At 43.9% G+C, this 27,587-nt stretch overlaps 1 protein-coding gene across 1 annotated transcript in view; it reads left to right on the plus strand.

The window, feature by feature from the left end:
* Window positions 1-977: 977 nt before the first annotated feature.
* LOC132978372 (solute carrier organic anion transporter family member 5A1-like) overlaps window positions 978-27,587 on the plus strand; it is a 39,520-nt gene continuing 12,910 nt past the window's right edge. The window contains exons 1-5 of the mRNA XM_061043530.1: window positions 978-2,713; window positions 17,673-17,805; window positions 19,898-20,118; window positions 23,187-23,351; window positions 26,534-26,732. Coding sequence (XP_060899513.1) covers window positions 1,759-2,713; window positions 17,673-17,805; window positions 19,898-20,118; window positions 23,187-23,351; window positions 26,534-26,732 — 1,673 coding nt within the window. The 5' untranslated portion in view covers window positions 978-1,758. The remainder of the gene's footprint in view (window positions 2,714-17,672; window positions 17,806-19,897; window positions 20,119-23,186; window positions 23,352-26,533; window positions 26,733-27,587) is intronic.

Consider the following 27,587-nt stretch of genomic DNA (forward strand, 5'->3'; position numbering starts at 1 on the left):
GTCATGTAGAATTACTGGTGCTCCCACTTTTAAATCATACACAGTGGAAACATTAACAGCGTTACATTTAATCTTTTTTTGATTGCAGGGATGAACGATTTAGGAATATGAGGTCGCATTCGTAGGGCTTTTATTTTGAAGTGTGCCGTCCCGGTAACTCTGCAGCTTGACGAAAATGGGTTTTAGTGATGGGGATTACGTTTATTTTTATGGAGTCGGATCATTTGGCTCGGCTCATTATTGAGAACTAACTCTTTCAGCTCTCAAACATTTTCTTTATTAAAAGTAGGCCGACCATTTCTGGATTGATGCAATTCAGACAAATATAAAGAAATATTTTAGACACACTGTTGGCATTTGTTCACATATTTCACCAAACTTATTCACGTTGATAGACATATTGATACTGATAATAATGAGGGAAATCCAAAGCATCCAGTAGCAGCTTACAAAAACACTCATGACATGACACGTTTGTTATAACAACACCCGCTGTCCACCCTCCCTTATATTATCCTGAACGAAGAACGAAGATTTAAAGAAACCCCTACAGGGATCAAAATTAAGCCCGTACAATTAAAAATTAGACCTAAACCTGGAAAAATTACATAGGAATAAGGATTTAAAACACGGTTGAATATAGGCCTGTATGCAAATTAGAGTAGACCTACAGTTGCACAGCATCAATTATGATGCAGGTAGACAGCAGTGTCTGCAATTTTGAATGAGTCTGTGGTTTAAGGTGCAATTCATTCAATTCATAAATTATTTGTCAAGATGAAACATTAAAGTGTCCAACTAGAGGCTGTCTCTAAAAGATAGCTGTGCAGATGAAAATGCAAAATGATTTTAGTCAAAGAGTCACTGGGCTCTTAAGAGGGGAGCTGGTTCCTTCCTTCAAAGAACCGGCTCTTTGAACCGACTCGTTCTGCGACTGCACATCACTCGTTGTTTTCAAAACAGCGACGGAGAGCAGCTGAGCACTGCGGTATTATCCGAGCAGCCCCACACCGGACTCGGACTTCTCCCGTTAAATGCTCGTTTTTCCTCGACGACTTTTCTCCTTTTTATAATTTATATTTTTTTCATTTATATCCAGCCGGGATTTTCATGGAAAAAGATATTACTCAATGACAGCCTCTCTCTCTCCCGCTGGGAGGACAGCTGGTGCGGTGATAACGTCGAGGGGGGGTGATGCCCTTGACTTGGGGAGGAGGAGTTTGAAGGAGAAGGGGGGCACCGTCATCTAATGTACCAAAAAAAAAAAAGCTGTGACATTGTAACGGTGTGATCTTCACTGGCAGGACCTGTCTGGGATGCGGCGCATGCTCTGCGAGTTCATTTCGTCACTGCCAGCATTGTCCTGCTGAGGGAAGCCATCGAGTGGAAATGTTGTGCATCTGCAGGGAGCCCTGGCCCTGGAGCACCGCTGGCCGAGCTGAGGAGGCCTAAGCGATGTCCACCTCCGGATTAGATGGTTGCTGAAGGCGAATGTGCATGTCAAGATAAACAAACCGGGACTGAGGCTGTGCTGCCTGCACTGCAGATAAGCAGAAGCTGTGAGTGTGCTCTCCCCTCTGGTTGACGTTGTTGCTTTTTTTTGGGCCTCTTTGTGTGCCAGACTGTGTTTGTGGGAGTAGATGTGCTTATTAATAATGAATGTATTGGGCAGCAGCCCCTAGACTGTAGACTCAAAGCTTGGTAACTGGGGTGGGTTTATTTCTAACCCCTAAAGAAAGGCGGGTTTGACTTGGAATAATGGCAGACCACGAGGAAGAAGAGTTGTCCGAGTCCCTTCAGAAGGAGGAAGGCTTTTCCAGTGAGCCGGAGGAGCCGAACTTTAAATCTAAAAGTTTGCCTGTTTTAAACGAAGCAGCCCCTCAAGAGGAAACCTTGCTCACTAGTTCTGTGCGGATGTCTATAACAGCAGAAGAGAGCGCAGAATTTATCCAGCTTCCGGCTAAGACTGAGTCCTTCCAGGCAGAGTCCCCGACGAGAACAAACTATGTGCCCAAGCCGGGGAAGTCGGCGCTAAACAGACCAAGCTCGTACATGGAGAACACAGAGATCCGCAGGAGTAAAAATTTAGCGAGAGGGAAGCCCCCGGGGTTTTTCGCTTCCAGGCTCGCTCGGATCCGTCTGCCCAGCAGGAAGTACCTGAGCATCTTCCTGCAGGACTCCCGCTGCTTCCTGTTCTGCATGTGCTACCTGACGTTCATCCAGTCGCTCATGGTGTCCGGCTACCTCAGCAGTGTCATCACCACCATAGAGAAAAGGTACAGCCTGAGGAGCTCCGAGTCGGGTCTCCTCGTCAGCTGTTTCGACATAGGGAGCCTCCTGGTGGTCGTCTTTATCAGCTACTTTGGTGGTCGGGGCCAGAGGCCTCGCTGGCTGGCGGTGGGTGGAGTTTTCATTGCTGTCGGCGCCGCCCTCTTCTCCTTGCCGCACTTCATCTCCCCGGCCTACCAGATCCAGGAGGTTAACTCGACCTTTGGCAACGAGGGCCTGTGTTTGAACAGCAACGCTAGCGGCAGGGACCGCGTTGACATCACTTCCTGTCCCAGAGACCAGGAGGGCAACGAGCACAACCTGTACGTGGCGCTGTTCGTCATCGCCCAGATCCTGGTGGGCATGGGATCCACGCCCATCTACACGCTCGGACCCACCTACCTGGACGACAACGTCAAGAAGGAGAACGCCTCGCTGTATCTAGGTAAGAGTTTGTGTGAGGACGCCATCAAACACGAGGGCCTTCGACCAACCAAACCAATCGACTCCGACAGCAGCTGATGTCACTGATTCAAATTTGAATATGAACCAATCAGTGACATCGGTTCTGCAGTGATTGGCAGGTGTTTGGGTTGCTTGTTGTCTCAGTAATCTTTTACAATAATTCGATATTCCCATCGAGCAGAACGCAACACATTTATATACAACTCAGTGGACAACAAAAAACAACCCATAATGCATTGCTCTGACCATTCATTCTGACAATTTTGGTTTCCCTTGGTCAGAACGTCCAGCATAACAAAACAAAGTTTGGAGTTTTCTGATTCAACAACACAATCAGGTTAACTTTGAGTAATAAACCAGCCACATGTGGTTTTACTGCGACTTTCATTTTCTCCTTAAAAACAAACAAACAAGAAACGAGAAAAAACAAAGGCGAGAAAAAGGGGGTGGGGGCGTCCTCGTAGACTGAAGATAAGAAACAGCTTATTTTCCATCAAGGCAGAAACGCTAATAACTCTGTTAGAAACTAATTAAAATTCACACAAGATATCTACAAGATGATCAGCAAAGACGTTTCTTTAACCGTTTCAGAATACAGTATTTTATATAAAAACTAACCTGCTGGTTTTCAACCTCGCCTCTTTCAGCGTTCGGTGTATAGTTTGAAAAATGCCTGCAGTAGTTGCAGATGCTCTCTGTGTCTATGGCCTATCGCCAGCGACGTCATCTGAGGGTAGTCGGTGTCCTGGATGAACTACAGACTATTTCATCCGGGGTTTGTAGTCCCAGTTTTAGCTTGAATTGTAAGCTAGGCACCAAATAACAGAGACAGCTGCATACCAGAATATATGTGAGTGCAGAGGATGATATGGATGAGGATACAGTGTTCTGGATGACTCAGCTTTATTTATTGAAGCCTGAGGATACATCTGTCAAAAAAAATCCAGTGGAGCGAGGCTACTGCCCCGTAAATGCAATGCATCTTGGTACATGTAGGCACTTAAAGGGCACGGCTCTGCAAAACAGGAAAACTCTGCTTTCTCTGCACTGAGGAATTCATCGATTCATCGATTCAAGAAAGTTCCCTTTAAAGTAGGTGATAGATAATCTGATTAATAGTTGTGTATGATTTGGACCTGAGTGTAAGGATTAAAAAGAACAATTTAGATACCAGTGATTGCATCCTCGATGTAACATCAATTCAAAAACGAAATAGTAATATTTCAGATTGAATATGTCAGAATCAACAGCCCATATATGAAGATATTAAATACAGATAGTCTGCAGCTTAGCATCGCCCCTCTATGATATGATACACCCAAAATAATGAGAGGTAAAATGCAGCCTATTGAGAGGCTTCTCAGCAGGTGTTTGGAGCCTGGCAGCAGCAGTAGTGAGTTCTAGCAGCGGTGCTCCCTGTGTTTGAGGTCGGAGCTCTGTACTCGTCGGTCAAGTTCAGCCACACCAAAATTGGGAGAACCATTTATTCACGGCATGGCTTTGAGCATGGGACCATTGTCAGGTTCCAACAGGAAACACAAAGTTGGAAGCGCTCCATTGTGTGAAACATCATTGTACGTAGCCCAACGATTCACCAGTCAGCAGCTGTACACAATGTCTGCCCGCAAACGTACTTTTCACCGTTTGGCAGCTGGGTGCATTCCAGCGGCCTCGGCACTTTGAAGATGCATCGGCAGCGAGCGTCAAGCAACCACATTTGTCACATCACCAAACATTCATAATCACTGAGCGGGCTCCAGCAGTGGGTGACACGCAGGGAGCACATAGTTCCCGAGATCCCTGGACTGCCCTACATGTTTAAAACTTGTTCCAGATAGTTCTGTGGCCAAATCAACTGTTTGACCTTCAAATCCCCCCCCCCCCCTCCTTTCCTTTTACTTGCTTCCCCTGAAGTTCTCGCCCCAGTGGACTCAAACAAGGTAAAGCCTAATTAAACCAACAAATGAGAGCGGGGGTTATAAAAGAGAGTTGGGGCAGCGGAGGGAAGAGGGGAAGGTCTTATGTGCATTCCTGTCGTCAGAGGGGAGAAAAGTGCACGGACGCTTGACTAATGTCCAATTTGTTTTCCTTCAGTTTGAAGCGACCCAAGTAGCAAAAAAAAAAGAGACAGAGGCTATGATACTTGGCGATAGGATGTCACCTGCAAGAAGTTTGTAGAGTGAAACGTGATTTGACAGTTTACAGGTTGTTAAAAAAAACAAAAAAAACGGTTTCTGAAATGGTTCCATTTGGCAGCAATTTGCATAAGTCACAAGCTCTTCCAGCCTCTTTGGCAGGAATTGAAAAACTGGAGCGAGATTCTCCAGCAAGACTTGTCTTGCCCAGTAAACTTGCTGGCATGCTTTAGCTTTTGTGACTGCTGAATGGAGCGTTTGTTTACCGGCTGAAATAGTTTGCGATCAGTAAATGGCAGGACAGAGTCTGAAATGCTGCAGAAACATGCCGGTGATGGCAGCTGCAATGAGGCTCTAGATTAAAGCGGTCAATGTGCTGCACTTATTTAGCGCTTTTCTAGCCTTCCAACCACTCAAAACATTTTTTACGACAGACGTCACGTTCAACCAAACAAACCTTCTCACACTGACAGTACAGGCTGCTACGCAATGTCATAATCGAACTAATAACATTCACACGATCGTTCACTGATGGATTATCCTTCTGGGGTCACTGTCATGGCCAAAGAAACTTTCAATGTTGTGCAAGTTCCCGATAAAATAGAGCCATCTTAAAGTTGAGTTCACTCAGATTACAATGCACTACATAACGTTCAATATTCACTTTTCAAATGTCAAAGTTCCCAGTCCAACAGAAGAACTAGTTCACGTTTTTATTTCAGTAGCACCTCCTATGCCTCCTTCCTTTCTTGTATTCATCAATCACTCACAACTTTGTACCCAAATGAAGGTCATAAAGTATGCTATTAAAACGTCTTGATTTTATAAATGTCAAAAAGGATTGATTCTTTTTGGCTGCAGGGATTCGCTCAACTGTTAATAATTAATACACGTCAATAAAAGGTTCCTCTTAATCTCTCTTCACTTCACAGGCTGCTCGCCGTGCGTAGACAGAGGTGGTTTCTGTTGTTGGGCAGCTTTTAGAAAAATAAAATGGGTGCCCGATTAACATACAGGCACAAACACATCTGTGTGTGAGAGGGAGATCATGAAGAACTTCACTTAATAAATACCCCTTTAACAAGGTCAGAATAAAAGCTTCAATCTGATTATTCCTCAGATGTAATGGGGGGACGAAGTGATCCCCCCTCTGTTCTGTCTCTGGAGGTGTTACAGGGGCGAGACGGGTTTCAGCAGATCCAGCGGGGGAGCACAGCGCCGTGTGTGTGCGTGCGTGCATGTCTGACTGTATGTGGAGCTCCCGCTGTGCCGTGCTTCTACTGAAAACGCAATGCTAATTCACAGACTGGGACAACAACATTACGCCGTCATGGAATCAGTATGAACGGACGTGATGACGGCCGAGCTCAGTTACGGCACTTTTGCAGAAGAAGAAGTCTGAAAAGGGCTACAGAAAGCGTTTTATTCCCTCCCCCCCCCAATTTTAAGAGCCGGACGGATAAACATCATCTGTCCGCCGATATCCGGCCGATACGTTCCTATCACAAATAGAACAGTTACAACGTGATTCTGAAAAACCTTTTGAAGAGTCATATTAATTCAAAATCTTAAACAGTCAAAGGTCAATATCCATTTCAGCGTTAAAAATCAGAATATCACAAAGGCTGCCATATTTTTTTTTTTCTCAAATATCAGCAACACGATACAAGTGATGTGATTGTCCCCTCGGTGAAATGGAGCTGCACACATTTAGCTGCCCCCCCCCCCCCCCCCCCCCCCCCCCACAGGACAATCAATGAACAATACAAATCAAACAACAATCCCCATGTTAACAGAGAAGCACAAACTAACGAGTACCACAAACCTATGTTGCTTGTATTGCACGAGATCTGCACCAAAAAACACAAACTTATGTAAAAATATACAAACACAATGACCCTGTTGCACAACCCGTAAAGCCTTAAGAAGCATTACTCAGGATTCTGATCGGGGTGGGGTGGGGGAGGGGGACAAACCAGTGTTCATATGTGCTGTAAAAAATCAGCCAGGCTCCAGTTTTTTGTACTCATAGTTAATCTATTGATGAGGATCAAAAAGCCACAAAGGGCCTCACTAGTGCTCTGTCTTTTGCCACATCGTTCACACTTCTTGTCGTGGATGTAAGTTTGAACCGTGCTCTTTAACCGAGTCACTTAAATGCACATTTGTCTTCTGCAGCGGTTAAATAACACCCACCTGGAGAATTAGCAGCAGCAGCTTTTAATACTCAACTCCTTCCACTTGCATAACAACAGAGGATAGAAGCACACATTCATTCCCCATTTCCCCTGAATATTAGTTACATTGGGATGAATCCAGGAACTGCTCTATGACATTTGTGGAATTGGGGTTAAGCGGTTGATTAACCTGCTTGAAAGATGGAAAGTATTACAGCGAATTTAGTTTGCAGGTTGTTTGGAAAATGCAACGCAAAGTAACTTAAAGTGTTTCTCCTCTCTGCCTCTGTTGCCGACTTCTATAGTGTGTCTGATATCGACCATGAAATGTGCACAAAGGGCTGACTATACTGATAGTCCTCTAATGCTACTTAGCCTCCTTAGGTTATTATGTTAGAGGGAGAACATGAGCAGAGACAGATTATGTCTTTCTTAAATGTGCAGCTGTGGATTGAGCAGGAATGCCATCCATGTAGACCACTGCTGTATTCATTCAGCCCGCTGCTTCTTTCCTCTGCAGACACTTTTGAAACGCAGCTTGAGCAGCACTTACTAAAAAAGCAGGGCGGGCTTTCCTGGCACATGCCCCGTGTTAGACCCAAACAGAAATCAATGGGTACCATTTGTCTGGTAATCCTTTGTCAGATCAGAGGTGCTTACCGGTTCCCCTCAGCTGTTAGTGGAGATAAAAGAGCAAACCGGGAGGGAGGTTTTAACTTCCCTTGAATCTTAAAAAATGGCCTCTGCTCCTCCGGGATCGGGGCCAGCCAAGCAGCAACACAATGCAACATATTCTGTTTGAGCCCTGCCCCGCCCTGAATAATAATAACAAGGGACGTCACTGCAGGACAAAGATGGGGTTGATTCCCCAGTAATGTGTTATTTCGATGGGGAATCCAACAGGAGAAACGCCCTGATTCTCTCAGGAGCTTTGAAGCCGTTCGGCGTGTCTAATGCTGGTTTAATTGGGGTGAACTGTTGGTGCTTCTGATAAAACACCAGGCCAAAATGATTGGGACACCTGCCCATTGCATCCAGATGGGATAGTTCAAGTGTTGCTTGTAAAATAACTTATACAAATACAAATATAAAATCATATTCCTTGATAAGTACTTTTTTCATTCTTTCATGTCAGTCAGCACCAGTAACAAACAAATGTGTTTCAATTGGAGGAGGAGTAGTTCAGAGAATCACTCCCATGATTCCCTGCCGGCCTCTATGTCATCTTTTGTTATTGTTTTGATTAAGAGCTCCCTGCCGATGGAATTTACATACTGTGCCTTTAAACTGTACTCTACTGCTGGAATCAAACTCCTGTCTCCAGGGTTTTAGGCTGACCCGGTCTGCCACCCAAGTGGACTTTCTGGGTCTCAGCATTTGCAATTATCTCTGAAAGATGCAAACAAAAAGGGGAATTTTTGTGTCCAGGTTCAGGATTTGGGTTTATTCCACAAACGGTCGTGAGTCCAGGTTGGATTGTTGAACATTTGGGGCGTTGACTTGCTGCTACAACAGCTTCCACTATCCTGTCTTTTTTATTTGGCTTTCCTCTGGATTTCGAACCTTCATTACCACATCCCACTTTTTGTGCTCTTGTTGGTAAGTGGACCCCGCCGTCAGCTTGCAGAACAAACATTCTGGTCCATTTCTGGCCTGCTTTGTGTTAGCCTACATTTGAGATCATGCCCAAAGGCGTAACAGACATCCATTAGAATAATTCAGCACAATATTACATTGTAGCCCTGATAAGAGACGCTCTGTTTGGCTCCCATGAAGAGGCAGCGGGCCATGCTGCAGCCACTTGAAGTTTTTAATGTGCCAGTTCAGAGATGCAATATGGTCGTCGTTTGGGTTTAGCAGGGCATGCTTTGTCATGTTGTCTGTGAGAATATCATAAAGCTTTTAATGAAGATTAGACTGATGTCAGATGTGACAGGATTTAGTTTCACAGTGGACTCAGAGACATGTCTGCATGTTATACTGATACACAGGATTATAAAACAGTCAGGTTTAACAAGTCTTCATTGGTCAAATTGATGCCAGGGGAGATACAAAAAAATCACACTAGGCAATCTGTACTGTACCCAAGCATGTTTGACCCCCCAAAGTCCAGTTCGTTTGACCAGTGTGAGTGCTCCGATCCGTGCTCAAGCTTGGTACACTTCCTTGGCCCTTGCACGGACGAAAGGGGTAAAGTTGCTCATGCATGAGCATACACTGTACTCAATGTGGACATAAAGTATAATCGATCCCCGCCTTGCTTAATCAAGAAATCCAGGTTGCATCTGACCAGAAAGACTCAAAATAAGCAGACTCCAACGTGTGTCCCTTTTTCCCTGAATCCGTCATGATAACATAAAGCCATGCATGTGTTGTATTACAACATTATGTACAAGAGGTAACCGTGCTCAGGCCCGGTTAGTCCTGGAGCAGTGTGAGAGCAGGCCAGCGGGGGAATGAGGAGGGGAGATAAACGTGCTTCATTATGGTACGAAACAACCGAGCCCAGTGAGCACCCTTACATGCTTTTCTTTTCTTTATGATATATGTTCATGTCTATAGTCTGGACCATCTTTAGCAGCCCCTTTTGTCCAAGTAGTCCATTAAAGAGCCTTTTATTCCTCTAATAAGACGTACAACGACCTGTTCAGCTGTGTCGGTCTCATCAACGGGACTCTTTTCTGTCGCTGCGTTTAATAGATTTAGCTGTTTGTCTGTCCCCGACACAGAAAGATTCCTAATCCTGCCTAAAAGCTGCGTTGTGGTTGGTTGTTTTTTTTTTTTTTCCCGACTGGGGGAAACAGCGGTCAGAGGACAAAAAAAAAAAAAGAAGAGAAATCCGACCTGCAGTATTTAGAGTGCTGAAAGAACACGGTGATATTAGTGTCTGGGGGTTTTTTCAGGCCAACATCACAGTGCTTAGTTTCTCAGATGGAAAGCCTCTGTGTGTGTGTGTGTGTGTGTGTGCTGCTTGTGTGTACTGTGTCTTTTATAAATTGGAAATGTCACAATAGGAAGAAACCTTTTGTGCTGCAGCTCCTGATTATCTTTATCCTAAGTTATCTTTGTGATGCGTTGACTAATCCTGTGTTGTGACAACACAACATTTACTGTAAAGAGTCGAGTTACTAACATCACTCGTCCATCACAGACTCTTATCAGGATCTTTATTTTAAAGTCAAATCTTTGTGTATTTTTAAAACGTTGTATAACCCAAGAATCTGTCAAAGCGAAGGTGAGCTAAATCATCATTATAAAAAAAAAACCATTTTCTTTATCCCTAAAGCTCACGTTTCATAGCAAAAAGTTTCTCCAGTATATGCAAATCAAATCTGGTGTTTGAAGGTCTGGTCTCGGTCTCAGATTGTTTGAACTCCGGGTTTTAAATCAAGCCCGGTTAAGACCACCACTGAGAGGCTGTTTTCCGACGCCATCACTGAGATTAGAAGAAAAACACCTCTTTTTAAAAGAATAAAAAACTTCAATTCATAAATAGATTTTTATCTATTATGTCCCCAACTTTCCCGGTGTTACGGTCTAAGTGAGTGACACGCCCGCTGCACACAAGATGATGATTTGTCAGAGATATTTACGGTCTTGGTCTCGTCTCCTGAGCTTAGGGCGCACTCACACGAGGCCTAAGCACGCTTCACCCCCAAAGTCCAGTTCCTTTGACGAGTGTGAGTACGGTTCACTTCATGTCACATCGCAGGCGCCTGCTCAAATAAAATGCAGTAATCAGAAACATGAATGCTAGTATTGATCATGGGTACAGGAATATGAAAAACCAGGTTTCTGTGTGTGCATGTAAACGCCACATCCTGAATACGATCAGAACCGGGATAAGGCTCATAACAGGAATACTCGAGTCCACCTAAACACTCATTTTCTCTTCTGACAAATAACTTGAGCTGTTTATTGAAGCCTTGTGTCCACTTAAAGGATCCCAACCTCACAGCTGCTAACCCCCCTTGAGGTGTGGTTATGTCGTGTTTCCTGAGTTTCTCTGGACTAGTTTGTGTTCACAGAAATCGATGGAGCCGTGAGGAGAGTGAGAGTGGAAGCTTCTTTACATTATTCGATTTAAAGGCTTTTATCAGCGGGGCGTGAGCAGAGGATGAAGTTAGAAATATCCTGGGAGCTGAAGGGTTAAAGCGGAGCACTGATTGGGTCATCATGTGTGGACTCCATCTCCTCACGACTCCTGCTTCTCTCCAGGTCAAAATGACGATGAAACAGAAAAGGTACCTAAAGGGGCTCGGCCTCCTCGCGGTAATGTGTGTTTCATATAGGTCAGTAAAAGATGGAATTTTTGTGGTTGATTTTTTTTTTCTGGTGTTCAACGTGTTGGTTTTAAAATCAGGTTATGTTTGGTTTCCTGTTTTTAGTGTCGACTCATCTCTGTGCTTTTTTTGAAAGAAAAAATGGAAACCACAATTCGAATGATGCGCTCAAACAGATACCTGTGGTCTGTCTCCGCGTCCCTCTGTCCTCATTCTGTGCCTGTCTGACACGTCACTTTATGTTTCGAGTCGTAGAGTCTTAAGGCAAAGTCATGAACCAGGCAGAGAGGGTGTAATGAAAAGGAACTGTCAAGGTGCATTATGGGAGATGGAGAGCATTTTGTTTTTGGAGCTTAACTGGTATTAGGTACCTGACATCAGGATGTCCCGACCTCCTCCAATACTATTTGATCCATTCTTGTAAAATCTGATTCTTGTGACTTCCTTCCTTTTTGTAACTGAGATGCTTGATCTCCGGAGTTTCCCATAAATCACTATTTTTTTTTGACGTCCAGCGGTCTCTCTCAGCCGCACAAACTGAGGATCAGAAAAGTGAGAGAAAACGTTTGCAGGATGCCTCTTCTTCACAGATTTAATGGAGGCTGATGTCGGCTCTGGCAGTCCCGTTGGTGGAAGTTGTAACGAGACAGCGCCGGGTCAGCAGATTGCCATGACAACGCTGCCATACCCCATAACATTTCATTGTGTCTCCCTGCTCCTAGTCCCGCCACGGTTTGGCCTGGCCCGGCCCCAGCTGTGTCGGTCTGTCTCTCCACGTGACACGGCCTCCTCTCTCAGCTTTTATTCTGCTCTCGTTTGGAACGTTTGGACAAAAGCCACAAAAAAAGGCAGCTGCAGAGTTATAACGTTTAAGAAGCTGAATGGCCCAAAAAACTCATCCATCAACGTAATGAAACCTGCAATCAAACTTGGCATCTCCAATCCTGATTAATGTTTGTGATTAATGTTTCATTTATTGAAAGCTTACAAGCCTTTGCTTGTTGACTGAAGTTCACATTTTGCTGGGGCTCGCTTAAAATTAAACCGTTATTTCAAAATTACATTTTACATTTAATGACTCTTACACAGCGTTTCCTTTAATTTATTGCAATAATCAATTTCTTTTACGGCCTTGTTGGGGTGCCTGTCGCTGGCCCAGCACGACCAGATTCATGTGATCAGGGTAGTACAGCTAAATGACTTCAGACGCAACTTCTGTAAGAGGAGAAGTCTCTTTGTGTTCCTACTATGAGTGTGATCCTGATGGAGGACGAATTAGAGTATTAAAGAGGACATATTATCCCCCTTCTCCACCTTTTCAAACAGTCCCCCTGTGGTCTAAATGAAACATCTGTGCTGTGCTTTGGTCAAAATATAACATGAATCAAGCAGCAGAGGAGGTTTGTGACCCTGTATAAACCAGCTCTCTCAGAACGCTCCGTTTTGGTGTGTGTGTCTCTTTAAATGTAATGATTTTCCCCGTAGACATCACTCCCTCGCTAGCGAGAATAAAAATGGTGGACCTGTGCTAAAGTTTAGTTCTAGTCTGGGGGTGAAGTCCATGGGTGGAGATACCAGGGGAGGGGAGGTGATTTTTTTTTTTATACCAGAATCCCACTGTGACATCACAAGGAGAGCACATTTGAAACGGAGCATTTTTCTCTGTGTTGTAAGACTTATGCAGACCACAAACAAAAGACTGGATGGATTTATTTCACATGTTGTGGGTCAGTAGACTCTCAGGTTACCCACATATATGTTCATATATATATTCATGTCCCCTTTAAAGTTGACCTATACTGAGCCCCATTTAAAAACGTACCTTGTGTCAATGCTGGATTCGCAAACTAAACGTGGGCAATGTTTCTGATCATGAGTTAAACGTATGTTGGTGTAATCCCAGGAGAAGCCTGCAGGGGGCTTGTTCTGCAAATCGTGCGATAGTTCCCCGATATGAAAACAAGAATTTCACCAGAAGGCTTCAAGCCTCTACATGAGCTGTTGAAACCTCTCAGATAGGCTCTCTTCTCCCTGCACTGGAGAGCAGCCGTCTCCTGGCAGCCCTGCAGCGCTCTACCCCCTCTGAAGGCTTCCAGAGAGCTGGCCAATCAGAAGTGGGCATGTGGAGAGAGGGGGCCTTAAAGAGACAGCAACTGAAACAAAATGTTTTCAGGCAGAGGCTGAAATGAGGGTGTCATGGAGTTTTTTGAGCTGCATATCATGTAAAGTTCCTCTATAGGTTTTACATGCTGACAACATGAAAGATGAAAATTAGGATAATATGGGATCTTTAAGATGTTTGATACCTGCACGACTGCACAGCTCCTGTATGCACATTTTGTACATTTCCTGTTATATCTTATTCTTACAGTCACCTTTCTAGTTATGTCCCTGAATAGGAGGAATAAAGTATAAAATAAAGGTGGCTAAGTAGCTACATGCTAAGAAGAGGAGCTGGTGTTTCAGGCAGGAAATCATGAGTCACGGCACATTTCAGTCTGTGTCTTAAACCAGATTGGACCGGCTCACTCTGCTTTGCTGAATCCACCTGTTTTATAACAGGTGACCTGCTGATATTAAAAAAAAAAAAAGAGTCAGATGTGAGTTACTTCAGGACAGGTCTGCAGCAAACAGAACATCACAGTGATGTTGTTGTTTATTCAAACTAGACACTGATTTTTAGTGATGTGCATGGCATGCTAAGGCGATCGAGCAGGAGTGAGGAAGGAAAGATGTCAGGGATCAGGAAAGACACTTTTTCACGTTGCAAGGGGCGGCTGTGGCTCAGTGGAAGAGTCGGCCGTCTTTCAGCCGGAAGGCTGGGGGTTCAATCTCCAGCTCCTGCAGCTACATGTCCGATGTGGGCAAGAAACTTCACCCCAAGTTGCTCCCGCTGTTTCCTTGGTGTCATATAAATGTGTATGAATGGATGAGTTATTTCTGATGGACTCTTTCCTCAGCAGTCTCTGCCATCAGTGTGTGAATGTGGAGGTGTGACATGCGGTGCAAAAGCGTCTTGAGTAGTCAGAAGACTAGAAAAGAACTAAACAAGCTCAGGTCCATTTACTAAATATTACAAACAGCAGGGTAGAGGTTGAGTTGTTTTCAGCTCTAACAGCAGTTTTGTGATTTGAATAAATAATGTGGTTGACCTTAAAGCTCCTGTGAGGGACGTTGAGTTTGTGTTGGTTTTTGCAAACACCGCAGGTAGCTCTACAGTCAAAGTTGATGGCATTTAATTAAAAACAGCTTTCCAAATAATTTCTTTATCTAGCGTGTTTTCTTTCTGGGTCATTTACTGTCCATGTTGGCGTTCACACTTACTGGATTTTTCCTGATGAAGAGGGGGAGGAATCAGAGTCACAGCCTGCTTTCAGTAAACGCACTGACGTGAGCAAGGAGGCGGAAAAATCTGATGACTTTAATACCAAAGGAAGTCTTTTCCTCCATCAGCACAAACACACTGCTGCCTCGACACAAACTCCTCCATCTCTCGGTTTCTGCTCCCCCCTCTTCCTCCGTCCTGTCACTCTTATTTCTCCCCTTCTCCCTCCTCTTTTCTCCCTCCTTTTATTGTCTTTATCATGCTTTAAATTCTTTGTGTAAGTGTTTTGTCACCCTCCCTCTTTGTCTTGTTCTTTTCACAGACATCAGTCTGTTTGAGGCATGTCTCCATGCTCTTGTTGAAGTGCATTTTGAATTTATAATTACAGAAGATCGGATGGATGGATTGTAGATCATGGCCTGATCGATACAGGTTATCAGGGAGAAACAAAAATCAGATACCGATATCTTGATCGATCGGCCGATATCTTTCTTATATCTATCTTCGATCTTAAGCGAAAAAAAGACACACCTTTTTTGTGTTGATCCCTAAAATGCAGTTATCAAACACTTGTGGAAAAGATATACAATGTAGAAAAGTAACTGTGCATCACCGCCTTACACTCTGGAGGGTGATATTGCTTGTTGTAAGCCATATAGCGCCCTCTGCTGGTGAAAAAGAACTGCTAGTGTAATCCAACGATACTCAAATGAAATGCCTTGTGACTGGAGAATAAATCTGGTAATATCTGCACATGTCTAGGATAAAATTAGCCGATACCCACAGTCATTTGATATGCTAATATCGGCTGGGCGAAAAATGTGCTACACCTGTGTGCCTTTACAAGTCTGTTGATTTAGAAAGCACCAAATATAAAGAATAAAAACAGAGAGGTGTCTATAATGAGCAGCATTTGTGCTTTAGGTTCAGGTGAAGTGAGGATTAGAAGGGTCTATTTTTTCGTCCGAGTGAATGCTCATTTTAGTTTCGACACTAATTTGTTGTTTATTGTTTGAAATAAAATAAATGATAAAAATGGAAAAATGTCAGTCACACCTTGAAGCCTGCTTTTTTTTCCCCCACTGTCTCTCGTCTGACTTTCCACCAGCAGCCTGCTCGTGGTTCATCCCTCTGCTGATGGTCTGCGTCGTGTTACGGAAACACAGCAGACCATCCAGCCGAGGGTTTTCCCTCTCCTCCTGCTAGATAAAGGATTATCCACGATGCGGCTGGGTCCCCTTTGGAAAGCCCAACCCCCTCAATCCCATCCCGATGCTTTATCATCCCCGACCCTGGTGATGATGTAACATGTCGAGTGGAGAGATGTGTTGGAGGGTTAGGACATCTGTTTCTGTGACGTTGAATTACTGCAGCGCTCAAACTGATGCGTGGAAAGTCTTCAAAGTCAATTTAAACGTGGTTGATTTTTAGACTCAGTTTACTTCTTCCTTGGGCAAAGATGCCTGAAAGTGGCACCATATCAGGATACCTAACAAGACAAACCGTAGATGTTTACATTTGAATTTTAAATCGATTTATTCCAAGAATCAAGGTCTAGCTATTAAAGCTCTTAAAGGCTTTATATGCGATTTTTTGATCCAGCAGATGTCGCCCTTGAGCACCAGCATGAAACCAAAACAACTTGCGCTGCATTGTTGTGTTAGCATGCTAATGCTAGCGATCTTTATTCTGCTCGTATCTTCACACTGCATGTAAATTTACCTGAAATGAGCGTGATCTAGAAACACAGTTAAGCAGTGAGTACAGTATGTTATTCTTCTTTTCTCTAGTCCCTCAATTAAACAACTTTTATACACGAGGGGAGGAGTCAGCCGGCCGTCCCGACGATGTAAACAAAGTGAAGATAGGACTCTGAAAACTCTGAAAACATCACAGACAGTGGGACTCGGGTGTTACACCCATTGTAGACAGTCATGACTCACAGAGTTATTTTCAGAGGAGATACTTGATTTATATTATATTTAATGTGAAAAATCACATAGAAAGCCTTTAAGTAAAATACAGCGTGGAAAATCGGATGGGAAATGTGTGGGGAAATGAGTGTTTTATAACGAATCATATCCCAAAACGCAGGCTCCAGAGTCGGCCGTTGTCAACTCATTTTGAAAAGAACCAAACCAGTGATTTAATCTCTCCGCGAGGCGTCTCTGAAACGACTGCCGACATGAACCCAGAGCCCCCCGCTGGGTTCCCAGGACTCTGACAGTTAGATAACCTTCAGTCTGGTCCAGTGCCTGGCCCAGCTTTGGGGTTTTTAAGTCACGCCACTGGATTTTTTGTGTTTGCTTTCAACCTCAGCCAAGGACTTTGGGATGTTAATTCCCTCTAATTGGAGAAATCTTATTCTCAGCCACGAGCAGGCCCCCTCGTTACAGCGTCATATGATCCGCACGCATGACCCACACACACACGGCCTTTTGTACCTCGCTCTTAAAGCTAGATTAGTTTGACTTGTGGCATTACATAAGGGTTAAAGTTAGGCGTCGAGTTTAGATAGTTTAGTGAGTTTGACGCAGAAGTTTACTGCCCCTCCTATCGCACCGTTGTTGCTCAATCTGGATCGAAACACAAAGACAGCAAAGGGAAAAAAATTGCATTTAATCCAATCAATCTTTATTTTTAGAGCGCCAATTAAAAACAAATGTTGTCCCAGCACACTTTACCAAAGAGCAGGTCTAGACCGTTCTCTTAAGACCTTGTTCCACCAAGCGGTCCGGTTATGTTATATGAAATGGATAGAGCATTCAGGAGATGGTGGAGACCAAACACAGAGGTAAAAGACGGTGAATATTGGACATACAATCATCAGATGGACAGAAACAAGACTCTATGGGATGATATTATTTCCTCGTGTCTGCTGGATGTGGAAGAAGGCAAACATGTTTTGTAACATCACTTCATGAGACAGTAATACGTGACATGTTTGGTCTGTTTTACTGGTTTATTTTGCATTGAAGTTTCAGCACTCCCCTCATTTCTTTCTCCGTCCTCTCCTCAGCCATGATGTACGTGATGGGAGCACTGGGTCCAGCGGCTGGCTACCTGCTGGGAGGAGTCCTCATCGGCTTCTACGTGGACCCCAAGACTGTTGTGAACATTGATCAAAGCGACCCCCGCTTCATCGGAAACTGGTGAGAACAATCTCTCTACCTTTTGGTGGTACAGTATGGGCGTGTATGAAAACAAAATAAAAACTTTGCCCCAATTACTCAGAAACATCTAGAAATATCCACTCAGAAGATTTTTTTTGTCTCCTGTTTCTTGTGAAACTTATCATCATTAGTGTTGGATCAATTAAAACACAAACCATGAATAATAGCTCTTCCAAATATGTCAGAGAGCCAAAAAGAAGACGTTGTCTGGACTCACAAAATCATCATCAGGCTTGCACAGCTTGGTGAATTTTACCCGCTTTCAGAGAGATTGTTTCAAGATTAACTCCAGTGCCAAGGTCAATGACCTGTGGGTTAGTTCAGGCTTAACCCAGCTCCGCTTGGTACCAGGATTTCTCGGATGAACATACATTTCCCGACGTTCTTTTTTGATGGAATGCAATTCCATTTAGAGCTTCAAAGATTCCCAAACACCAACATTATGATGTAGATTTTTAAAAAGTCTAAATTCAGGGCGTCAGCTTAGCTCCAGGGCCTCATGTGCAGAGGCTACAGTCCTCACCGCCGTCCCAAGGTTTGAGTCAAATCCTGGACATTTTTTTGCATTTCTTCCCTTACTCTCTCCTCCAAATATTCCATGTCACTCAAAACTGTCCAACCAATCAGGGCATTAAATAGCCAGAAAAACCATCAAATGACCAAATTAATGGTTTGTCAGGTTTGTCTCCAAGTCAAGTTCAGCTCAGTCTTTACTGCTGGGATCTTCGGAGAATCTCAACACTGATTGGCTCTCCTGACTTCAACTTCCTGGTCTTCACATTCAATTTGTATGTAATCTTGCTGTGCAAAAAAATTGCCTTTTTTTTACAGTAAAGATGAGAAAATGAACCTTCAAATGATTTAAATCTTGATGGACTTAGATAAGAAGCTGAATCCTTATTTGTTACAAGAAAAACACACAACATGTTTAAATGGGCATAATTTTTACAGCCCAAACTCTGTAGCATCCTCTTCCATTACTTTCTATAATGTGAATGATTGACAGGTGTCATGGCCCGCCCCCTCGATTTGCTGATCAGTTGGGCTTAATGCATTCAGCCCACAAACCGCAGACTTTTTTTTACCAATGACACGAGACCGAGTCAAACCCGGGACCAGAGTGCTCCGAGACCAAGACAAGACCAGGACCAAGGCAGGGCGAGACCGAGTCAAGACCAAGACCATAAATATCAATGAAAAAATCATCATCTTGTGTGCAGCAGGCGCGTCGCTCACTTAGACTGTTACACCGGGAAGGTTTGGGGTTGTAACCAGCGGATAGAAATCAAACTATTTCGCCTCTTTCTAAACTTCTTTTAGAAAGAGGCGTTTTACTTCTATTCACAGTAATGACGTGGAAAAATAGCCTCTCAGTGGTGGTCTAGACCGGTCATGATTTAAAACCCGATGTCCGCCCAGTCTGAGACCAAGACAAGACCGAGTAGAGTAAACCTTCAAAAAGCGGAGTTGTTACTACAACACTAGTAGAAATGTTAAAAAACGAACTAAGTATCTCTTAACTAATAAAACTACAGCAATCACAATGCTAATTAATTTAGCCTGTAAATGCCATTTTCCATTATGTGTTAGCCTCAAGCTAACTAACTAAGATGGACATCCCGGTCTATCTGTGAGAAATTGCGCCCCTCCTGGAGAATCATTTACCAGCTGCGAGTGATGATGTTAAAATATGATTCTTGGTTTCTACGGCCTCACTTTAAGCACATAAGATGCATGTTTGTGCTTTAAGGGACGTTTTCTGCTCATACCTCACACCCTCCGTAAATCCGTCAGAATGTTGGCGATGTAGTTAGTCATCTATTTACAGCTCTCAGCGATGCCGTCTTCTAACTGACAGAACAACCAGTGACTCACCAGCCAACAGCCACAGGCTTCCTACATGAATTATAGGTGATGATGGCAGTGAGAGGATGGATGAGTGTACCAGGGATTTTTGCACAGGCTGGACTACATTTGATTTATTTATTTACGTGAACAGTAATGAGGCCGAGACATTAAAACGATACAAATGTGATCCCGTTTTCTCTCAATCTGTCCCTCTCCCGTCTAGGTGGAGCGGGTTCCTGCTCTGCGCCGTGGCCATGCTGCTGGTCATCTTCCCCATGTTCACCTTCCCCAAGAAGCTGCCGCCCCGACACAAGAAGAAGAAGAGGAGGAAAAAGGTGAGCATGGACGACCTGTCCAGCGACGACGACGTCCACAAGGAGAAGAGCAACAACAACAAGAACCAGACGGTCACCTCGTCCATGGGCTTCGGCAAAGACATCAAAGGTACCAGAAAACACCGCTCATGATGTCAGCTCTAAATGGAGGGTTTGCTCTTTAGAAGAAGAATATCAAATATAGGGTCCGGCTATCTTTAAAAATCAGCCTGTTGCAGAGTGCCATTTGTGGATGAGGGGTCGGCAAATAAAAAAAACAAAAAAACAGTGTGCTCGTTGCTAATTCATTAGCTGGTGAATGATTTAGATACACATAGGCACTGATTCAGAAAAAGGGGTTCAACTGCTTTTGCGCTCCCTAAACTTGTGCAAATGAATCAAAAAGACACAATCGAATCCACAAAACACACGCAAAGGGTTAAATGCAACGCTCACTCGTTGCAGAGCAAACACTGACTGAGTGCGCCGGTGCTGTTAGCACATATTGAAATGAGCCTTTTAAGCATTAATTTGTGGGGAAAAAAGACCCAATTTGATATAAATCAGCCTCGTTGCAAAGAGCTTCAAATTCACAAAAACATAGATCCTAACAGCCAAATGCAAAAAATCGTCTGCTGTGAGTTGATGGCGACCGCACCAAAATATTTTTTAAGAGATGTGACATGCAAACTTTCCAGTGATCAGGAAAAAAGTGTCCGCCTTTGCATGACTTCAAATATCAATAAATTGTTAATTTAGTCTTCAAATGACTTTGACACTATTATAAAAATAACCAGGGGTTAATTCAGTCCAAAATTCCTGTCCTGAAATTCATATCCCATTTTTATAGGCTGACCTCATGACTTGATAAATGTCCTCCCCCTCCCCCCGAGCTCATCATCCTCATGTGGACAGAAGTGTGAGCTCTGTCGGCATGAGAGTGCAGCTCCGCGCAGAGTAAAAGTGCAGACGTCTTTTCTCCACATTCAGACAACAAAGAAACAAAACAAGAGCAAACTGCCCGGAGCGGGGCAACTTGTTGGGGCGTGCTTGTGCCTGAATATCATCAGTGCTACTGCTATATGCTACCTTGAGACGGAGCGGATAGCAGGGATATGATGCACACATTTTGGAGCTTTTAGCAGCCGCAGTCCATTCTCAGTGAATTAGATTCTATTTGTGGTCGAAGCTGACCTTATTTATTTATCCATCAGACTAAGGAGCTTGTGAAACATAGCAGACTTGCGGCTCACTCGCCCACGTTTCTGATGGGAGAGGGAGCTGCAGATTAACAATGCAAACTAGGTAACTCAACAGTCTTCTGATCACTATTGCACACCTTCTTCTTTATGTGAGAAAAAAATCCTAACTCCTACTCAAGGGCTGCCAGAAGGGAAACAAGCAGGTGTGGTGAATGCAGACGGACTAGTGCCTTCATATGAAAAGACTCTAACCTGAGGAAGTTGCAGCGCAGACTTCTACGGACACTGTTTGTACAATAAACTGCACAACAAAGCAAAATATTCGTCTGATTTTACATGAAGAAGAAATCAAAAAGGCACCGGCAACAGCAGGAAACCAGCAGAGAAGATATCAGTGTCAGAATTAGCTCAAGCCTGGTCCTTCTTTTGTTTCACTTTTGTACAAAACAAGGCGATGATACAGTATGGCTTAGGGGTGCAAATGAGTACTCGGGTAAATAATAATCAGTTACAAATTTTTTTTAATCGATAATCGTTTTGTAGTCCACATTTTTGTCCTTTTTTTTCTGCTGAAATCAGATCTGATGTTTTTGTTCGTCTGTTCACATTTTGTGGCCTGTATCAGACTCGTGTCCTAATCTCACCCACATCTCACAGTTTTGCTCTGAGTTTGTAAAATATGACAAATGGATGACGGCAGACCAGTCCATGATCGTGAAAGCCTTGGTCTGTTGAACACGGTTTGTCATGTAAGCCCCGCCCCCTCTCCCCTCCTGTGCTGCCAGCGACTGACTTCAAAGTCTCCTGCATTCAGAACCCCTCTGTTCAGACCGAGGTCTCATTGCCAAAGATCTGACCTGTATCTGATTTGGATCCACATATGACAGTGGCCCAATCTGATTTGAAACACTGTTTAGAATCAGATCTGAGTCACAAACGAGTAAAGAAATCAGATTCAGGTCTTAGAAAAAGAAAGATATTCTTTGGCCTTTTTTGCCTTGATTAATAGGACAGGTGAGGAGAGACAGGAAATATTTGGAGGAGAGAGTGGGGGGGATGACATGCAGCAAAAGGTCGAGGTTGGATTCGAACTGACGGCCGCTGTGACGAAGATTTTAGCCTCTGTACATGGGGGTGCGCGACATAACCGCTAGGCTCTCCGATGCCCCAGATTCAGGTCACTTGTGCCTGCACTGTGAACGCAGCCTCAGAGAATGATGAATCCTTCGTTTCCAAACAGAACGGTTCAGTGTGCCATGACATGTGAAGTAGCAGTGCGGACTTGTCGGTCTCTCTGAGCCGTCTGGAAGTCATCGCATATCATGGACATATTCTTAAAATTTGTTTTGACGAGGACAAAATATGGCAGAAACTATTTCCTGTCTGAGCAAATTGAACTCCCTCAGCAGCTCTGCTTGTGTGTGTGTGTGTGTGTGTGAGGAGTTTTTACCTTAACGTCCTGTTAGGTGGGGGTGTTTCTGCTGTAAATGTCCAATGATGAAATCGGGAGACAGACTGGGGATTATTTTTGGATTATCTAGCCGAGGTCAGACAAACGCAGCAGAACCTGAATGGCTGACAAACCTTTCATGTTATCATGGTATCCTGGTACACTTCTAATATGCTACAAAGAAGACCTGCACTTGAAACATATACGTATATATTTCTTTAGCCTGAATGAATTCATGAAAATTCGTACTAACACGTCCCGACCTGCATGTGACCGACCGAGTCTCAACTTGAATCATCCCATTAAAAAATGGAGGTTTCTCTTTTATTACTTCTCGTTTTAGTCAACGATGTAGGGTTTACTTTCAGATTCAGTTCTTCTTCTGTTTCCTTTAATGCTTGAAATACAAATTCATTCCTCAAATAAGGAGGGGACCCACTGTTTTTTATTAAGTCGAAACTACAAACAATCCTTTCATTATTCTTTCAGGACAGAGGGAAGGGAAAATGTCTTTATCTTATTTCTTCTTCTTGTTTTTCTCTCCAGACCTGCCAAAAGCAGCAGTGAGGATCCTCAGCAACGTGACCTTCCTCTTCGTCAGTCTGTCCTACACGGCGGAGAGCGCCATAGTCACCGCTTTCATCACCTTCATCCCCAAGTTCATTGAGTCTCAGTTTGGCATCCCGGCCTCTAGCGCCAGCATCTACACCGGTGAGCTGAATGAAACACCTTCTTTTCTTTTTTTCTGCCAAGTTAGGGCCTCATCCAGTCAAATTTTTACATCCGCTTTCAAAAACCCGATGTCTGTCCTTCTTGAACTACGATTTATGTGATAACACTCTCAAATTTGGTAGGAACTTTAGTATCATGAAGTCAAAGCCTCTGCTGCAGCACAGACAGGATGCAGACAGTCCAGATTATTCATACAACACCCCAGACTTTAATATCTGCCAGTTCAGCGCTGCTCTGATGGTTTCATCGTAGGGCAGAGCAGGAGATGCTTTTGGCCCGCAGCTGCGAGCCAGCACGCATTAATAATAAAGAAACTGCTGGTCTTCAAATGAAGGGGGCACCTGGGACCCAGAGCTGGAGCGTTGACTGCATAAAACACACACACATTTAGAAACACAAAGATACAAGCACACACAGGCTCTGCACACACGCTTAAACAGGCATAAAGGCTAATACATGACATGCTAGCACGCCATGTTAACTCTTTACATATAGATTCTGAAATTAACCCTGACACAATATGACCTTATAACACAGAGAAGAGCATCCTTAAGAAGATTAACCATGAGAAGATTGAATTCTCATTGACTTTATATCAATCTGTATGGCCTGTTGGCGCTCACCGAGTCAGTAGCTCTTTCACAGTGAGATTTCTCAAAAGCGTAATATTGGTGCCCCGTGTGAAGTCACAGTACCTGGGTTGATGGAGCATGATGTGTAGAGAAACAGCAGGAGCTCCACACACACACACACACACACACACACACTCACACTCAGACATGCACACACCCAGACAGCTCTGCTCTTCCTCTGCCTCTGCTGTTGTTGCCTCGCCCCTGTAACGCCTCTATAGGCGGTACTTAGGGGGATCAATTTTTCCCCCCTTTACGCCTCTGTGACATTCAGGTTGAAGGAGAAACGTCACAGGCTCATAAATGTCGCGCTTTGAACATGCAGTCTGAATAGGGCTAGTGTCAGACCTTCAGGCAAACGTCAAACCAACAGGTCTTGCAGTGATGGAAGCGGGCAAGAGAAGTGGTTCAGATAGAAGTGATTGTACCCGACCTCAAAAGCCTCTGCATGTTTCTAATAAGCTCCACGAGCAGAAACGTGCTCAAACTAGGATCAATATTGGAGATGCTTTTTGAAAAATGGAGAGAGGTTAGAACACAGAAAGGTTTACAGACCCATGCAGAGCTGGATAAACACTGAAGCTTCAGAGTCCACCACATGGTGACCTGAGTGAGCATCCACTCTAAAGAGGAGGGGGGGGGAGAGACAGCTCTCTACAAAACATATGTTTTGAATGTGGACTGCAGTACCCATTTTAAACACTAGGTGTCAGAGTTACATATTGCTCCTTTACAAAAAAAAATTACACAGAGATCATTTGGTAGACCAGCTCATATTTGGATTATAAACACCCAATAATCACATGATTCTAAAGAAGTTCTCAGACCGTCATGGTGTACCTCAGAGATAGAGAGCCACTCAGAGCCGTCTCTCTGCTCGAGCTGATAAGAAGCTGAAAGGGAAAGTTCTGTTCAACTCTGCTGACCTCTTATAGCCACTGTTATTATTTAGGTTTTCTGAAGCGGCTGATAACAAAAGTGTTTCCTCGTTTTAGGGTTTTCGAGTTTTAGGAACATCATGGACTAAAGGGGGCGGCTGGGGGTCAGTTGGTAGAGACAACAAGCATCACAACAACAGAGAAACTCCCAGGATTTTATTTGATATTTTAAAAATGTCTGCGATTGTCAAATGTTTGAAAAGTGTTTTGGTTTAAGAGCGGCACTTATGCGGTTTTCCTGAGTTGAATTACTAAAGACATTCACCTCTGATTCTGACTGCCGGTTCCAAAAGGGCAGCATCTCATTCATCATCACACCTGCAGGCACCATTAGTCATCTGAACTTTTACTTTTCACACACAAAAAACTCTGGTTATTGATGGCTGAACAAACAAATCTAAAAAAACAATCTCCTCTCTTTCACATGCTTCAATCTCTAAGATTTGATCCAAAGACATTCCTTCTCCCAAGACCTTTGTTGTCAGAAATGTTCCAGTGTTGAGTTGCGTAACTGTCTCAGCTGTAGGAGGAGTGGGCTGGAGAGCCTGTGATCAAAACTGCCACTCATACTGTGTATTTTTGTCTCATGCCAGCCGGTAGTGGGTGAAACCAAAATATACCATAAGAACATCGTGAAGGTCACTGTTCTCTTGTTTGGTCTCTGTGGAATATGACTAAAACCCTTTTCACACATCCCGAACACTTCCAAAGAAATTTAGGACCGAGTTGCTCGTTCAAACATGTTCCACACATTAGGGGACTTTCCCTGTCAGACGGATGGAGGGTGAGGGGAGGGGTAACACCGAGCGGCAACGTCTGGTGTTGAAAAATGAAGCAGATGTGGAAGTGTAAAAATCCTGCAGTTCATCAAGTGTCCACTAGAGGCTGGCTGCAGAAACACCAGAAGTCACATACACACCCATTCAAAAGTAATCAAAAAGGACTGATTAGCTCATTCGATCGGGACACACTGTTCGGGGGTGAATTTTTTTGATTACTAATCCATTTGGATTTTATGAATTATAAGCATAATTCACAATAAGGCGTGTAGCTGACCTGATTGACAGGTGGGCGCGGTGTAACGGTTTGTCAGGAGGATTAAAACCCGCCTCAGCTCCAGCTCTCAGCCTGTCATTAGGTTGACTGAAAGTTAGGGTGAGTCAGCATTTCCAGCATGGAGACCGCCATCGATGGGACTCCAGCGCCCCCTGCAGGAACAGACGAGTGACAACACTCATTACCTGCACAGATCAGATCGTACTGGTTGAGCTCTGGTCACAAAATCTAAACGTCCTCAATCAGAATCAGAAATACTATTTTAATCCCCCGGGGAAATTTAGGCATTATTAAAGCTAGTTAGCTCACAAGAGGACAGAAGGTTACCTTCAAGGTCGGGTCAGTAAAATGACCATTAGGCGTAGGTAAATAAAAGGTCATCATGTTGTGTTCAAAAGTAAAGTCGAGCAACAAGTTAAGATATTTTTTCTGGATTTCCTTCTATACTTTGATGCTTTGAGTAATAAAAACATGTTTAATCAGAACGTAAAACATCTTAATTTGTAAAATGTTCTTCCCCCTTCACTCCCTGCAGGAGTGATTATTGTGCCCAGTGCCGGCGTTGGCATCGTCCTGGGCGGCTACATCATTAAGAAGCTGAAGCTTGGAGCTCGCGAGTCGGCCAAGCTGGCCATGATCTGCAGCGGAGTCTCCCTGCTCTGCTTCTCCACGCTGTTCATCGTGGGCTGCGATAGCATCAACCTGGGAGGAATCAACATCCCGTACACCACCGGGTGAGCTGAGGGGAACTGGGAGGGGGAAGCACTTAGACGCCGCAGTGTCAAGGCGATCTGTTTTGTGTCTTAATCTAGAGTTTAAATTTACCCGGGGTGTTGAGTTGTCGGTGTGCAGGTTTCACAGTGACATTCGTGGATTACAGGAAACACATGACAGAAAAAAGAAAGAAGGAAAGAAGAGCCTTAGAGTGTAGCCATAAGTTAAAGATAAGAAACGGACTGTTTGGAAAGCGTTAAAAAACATTAAGACAAACTAAATATAATTAGAGAGAGGCCAGGTTATCTATGCAACGTCTTTAAAAACACATGGATCGTTTCTCTCTGTGTTTACATCGATTGATTAAACCAAACTTCTCTCAACAAAAGACGTAGAGGTGGCCAGTGGTTGTGAAAAGTGATGCCAGTGTGGAACATCTTAAACCTGCATTCTTTCAAACGGCCAGCAGGGGGCGACTGAAAAAGTCTTAATCGTCCCGAAATCAATGCGAAAATTACAGTTTTTTGTACCTGATCTATTACCACAGCTAACGTATGACGTCATGGATTTAGTGGCTAGGTTAGAGCGTTGACTGAGCATGGACGACACTTCTCCATCTCCCACCATTGTTCCAAAGTGAAGCCACAGTGCACATTTCGAGTCTGTGCTGTCTGGAACGGCTGGTTGAGTCACAACAAAACCCACGTTAACTAACCGATAAAGCGTCTCTCAGTTCAGTACAGTCTGCAGCAGAACAGTTCAGTGAGTCCTGTGTTTGTGTTTGTTATGTTTCCTCCTGGTGCTCAGCAGGAGCCGCATCTGTCAACAGAGCTGTGAGACATCAAGACATTATGTCCTTTCTGAAAGCATCATCT

This window comes from Labrus mixtus, chromosome 8 (assembly GCF_963584025.1).
Source record: "Labrus mixtus chromosome 8, fLabMix1.1, whole genome shotgun sequence".
Taxonomy (NCBI): Eukaryota; Metazoa; Chordata; class Actinopteri; order Labriformes; family Labridae; genus Labrus; species Labrus mixtus.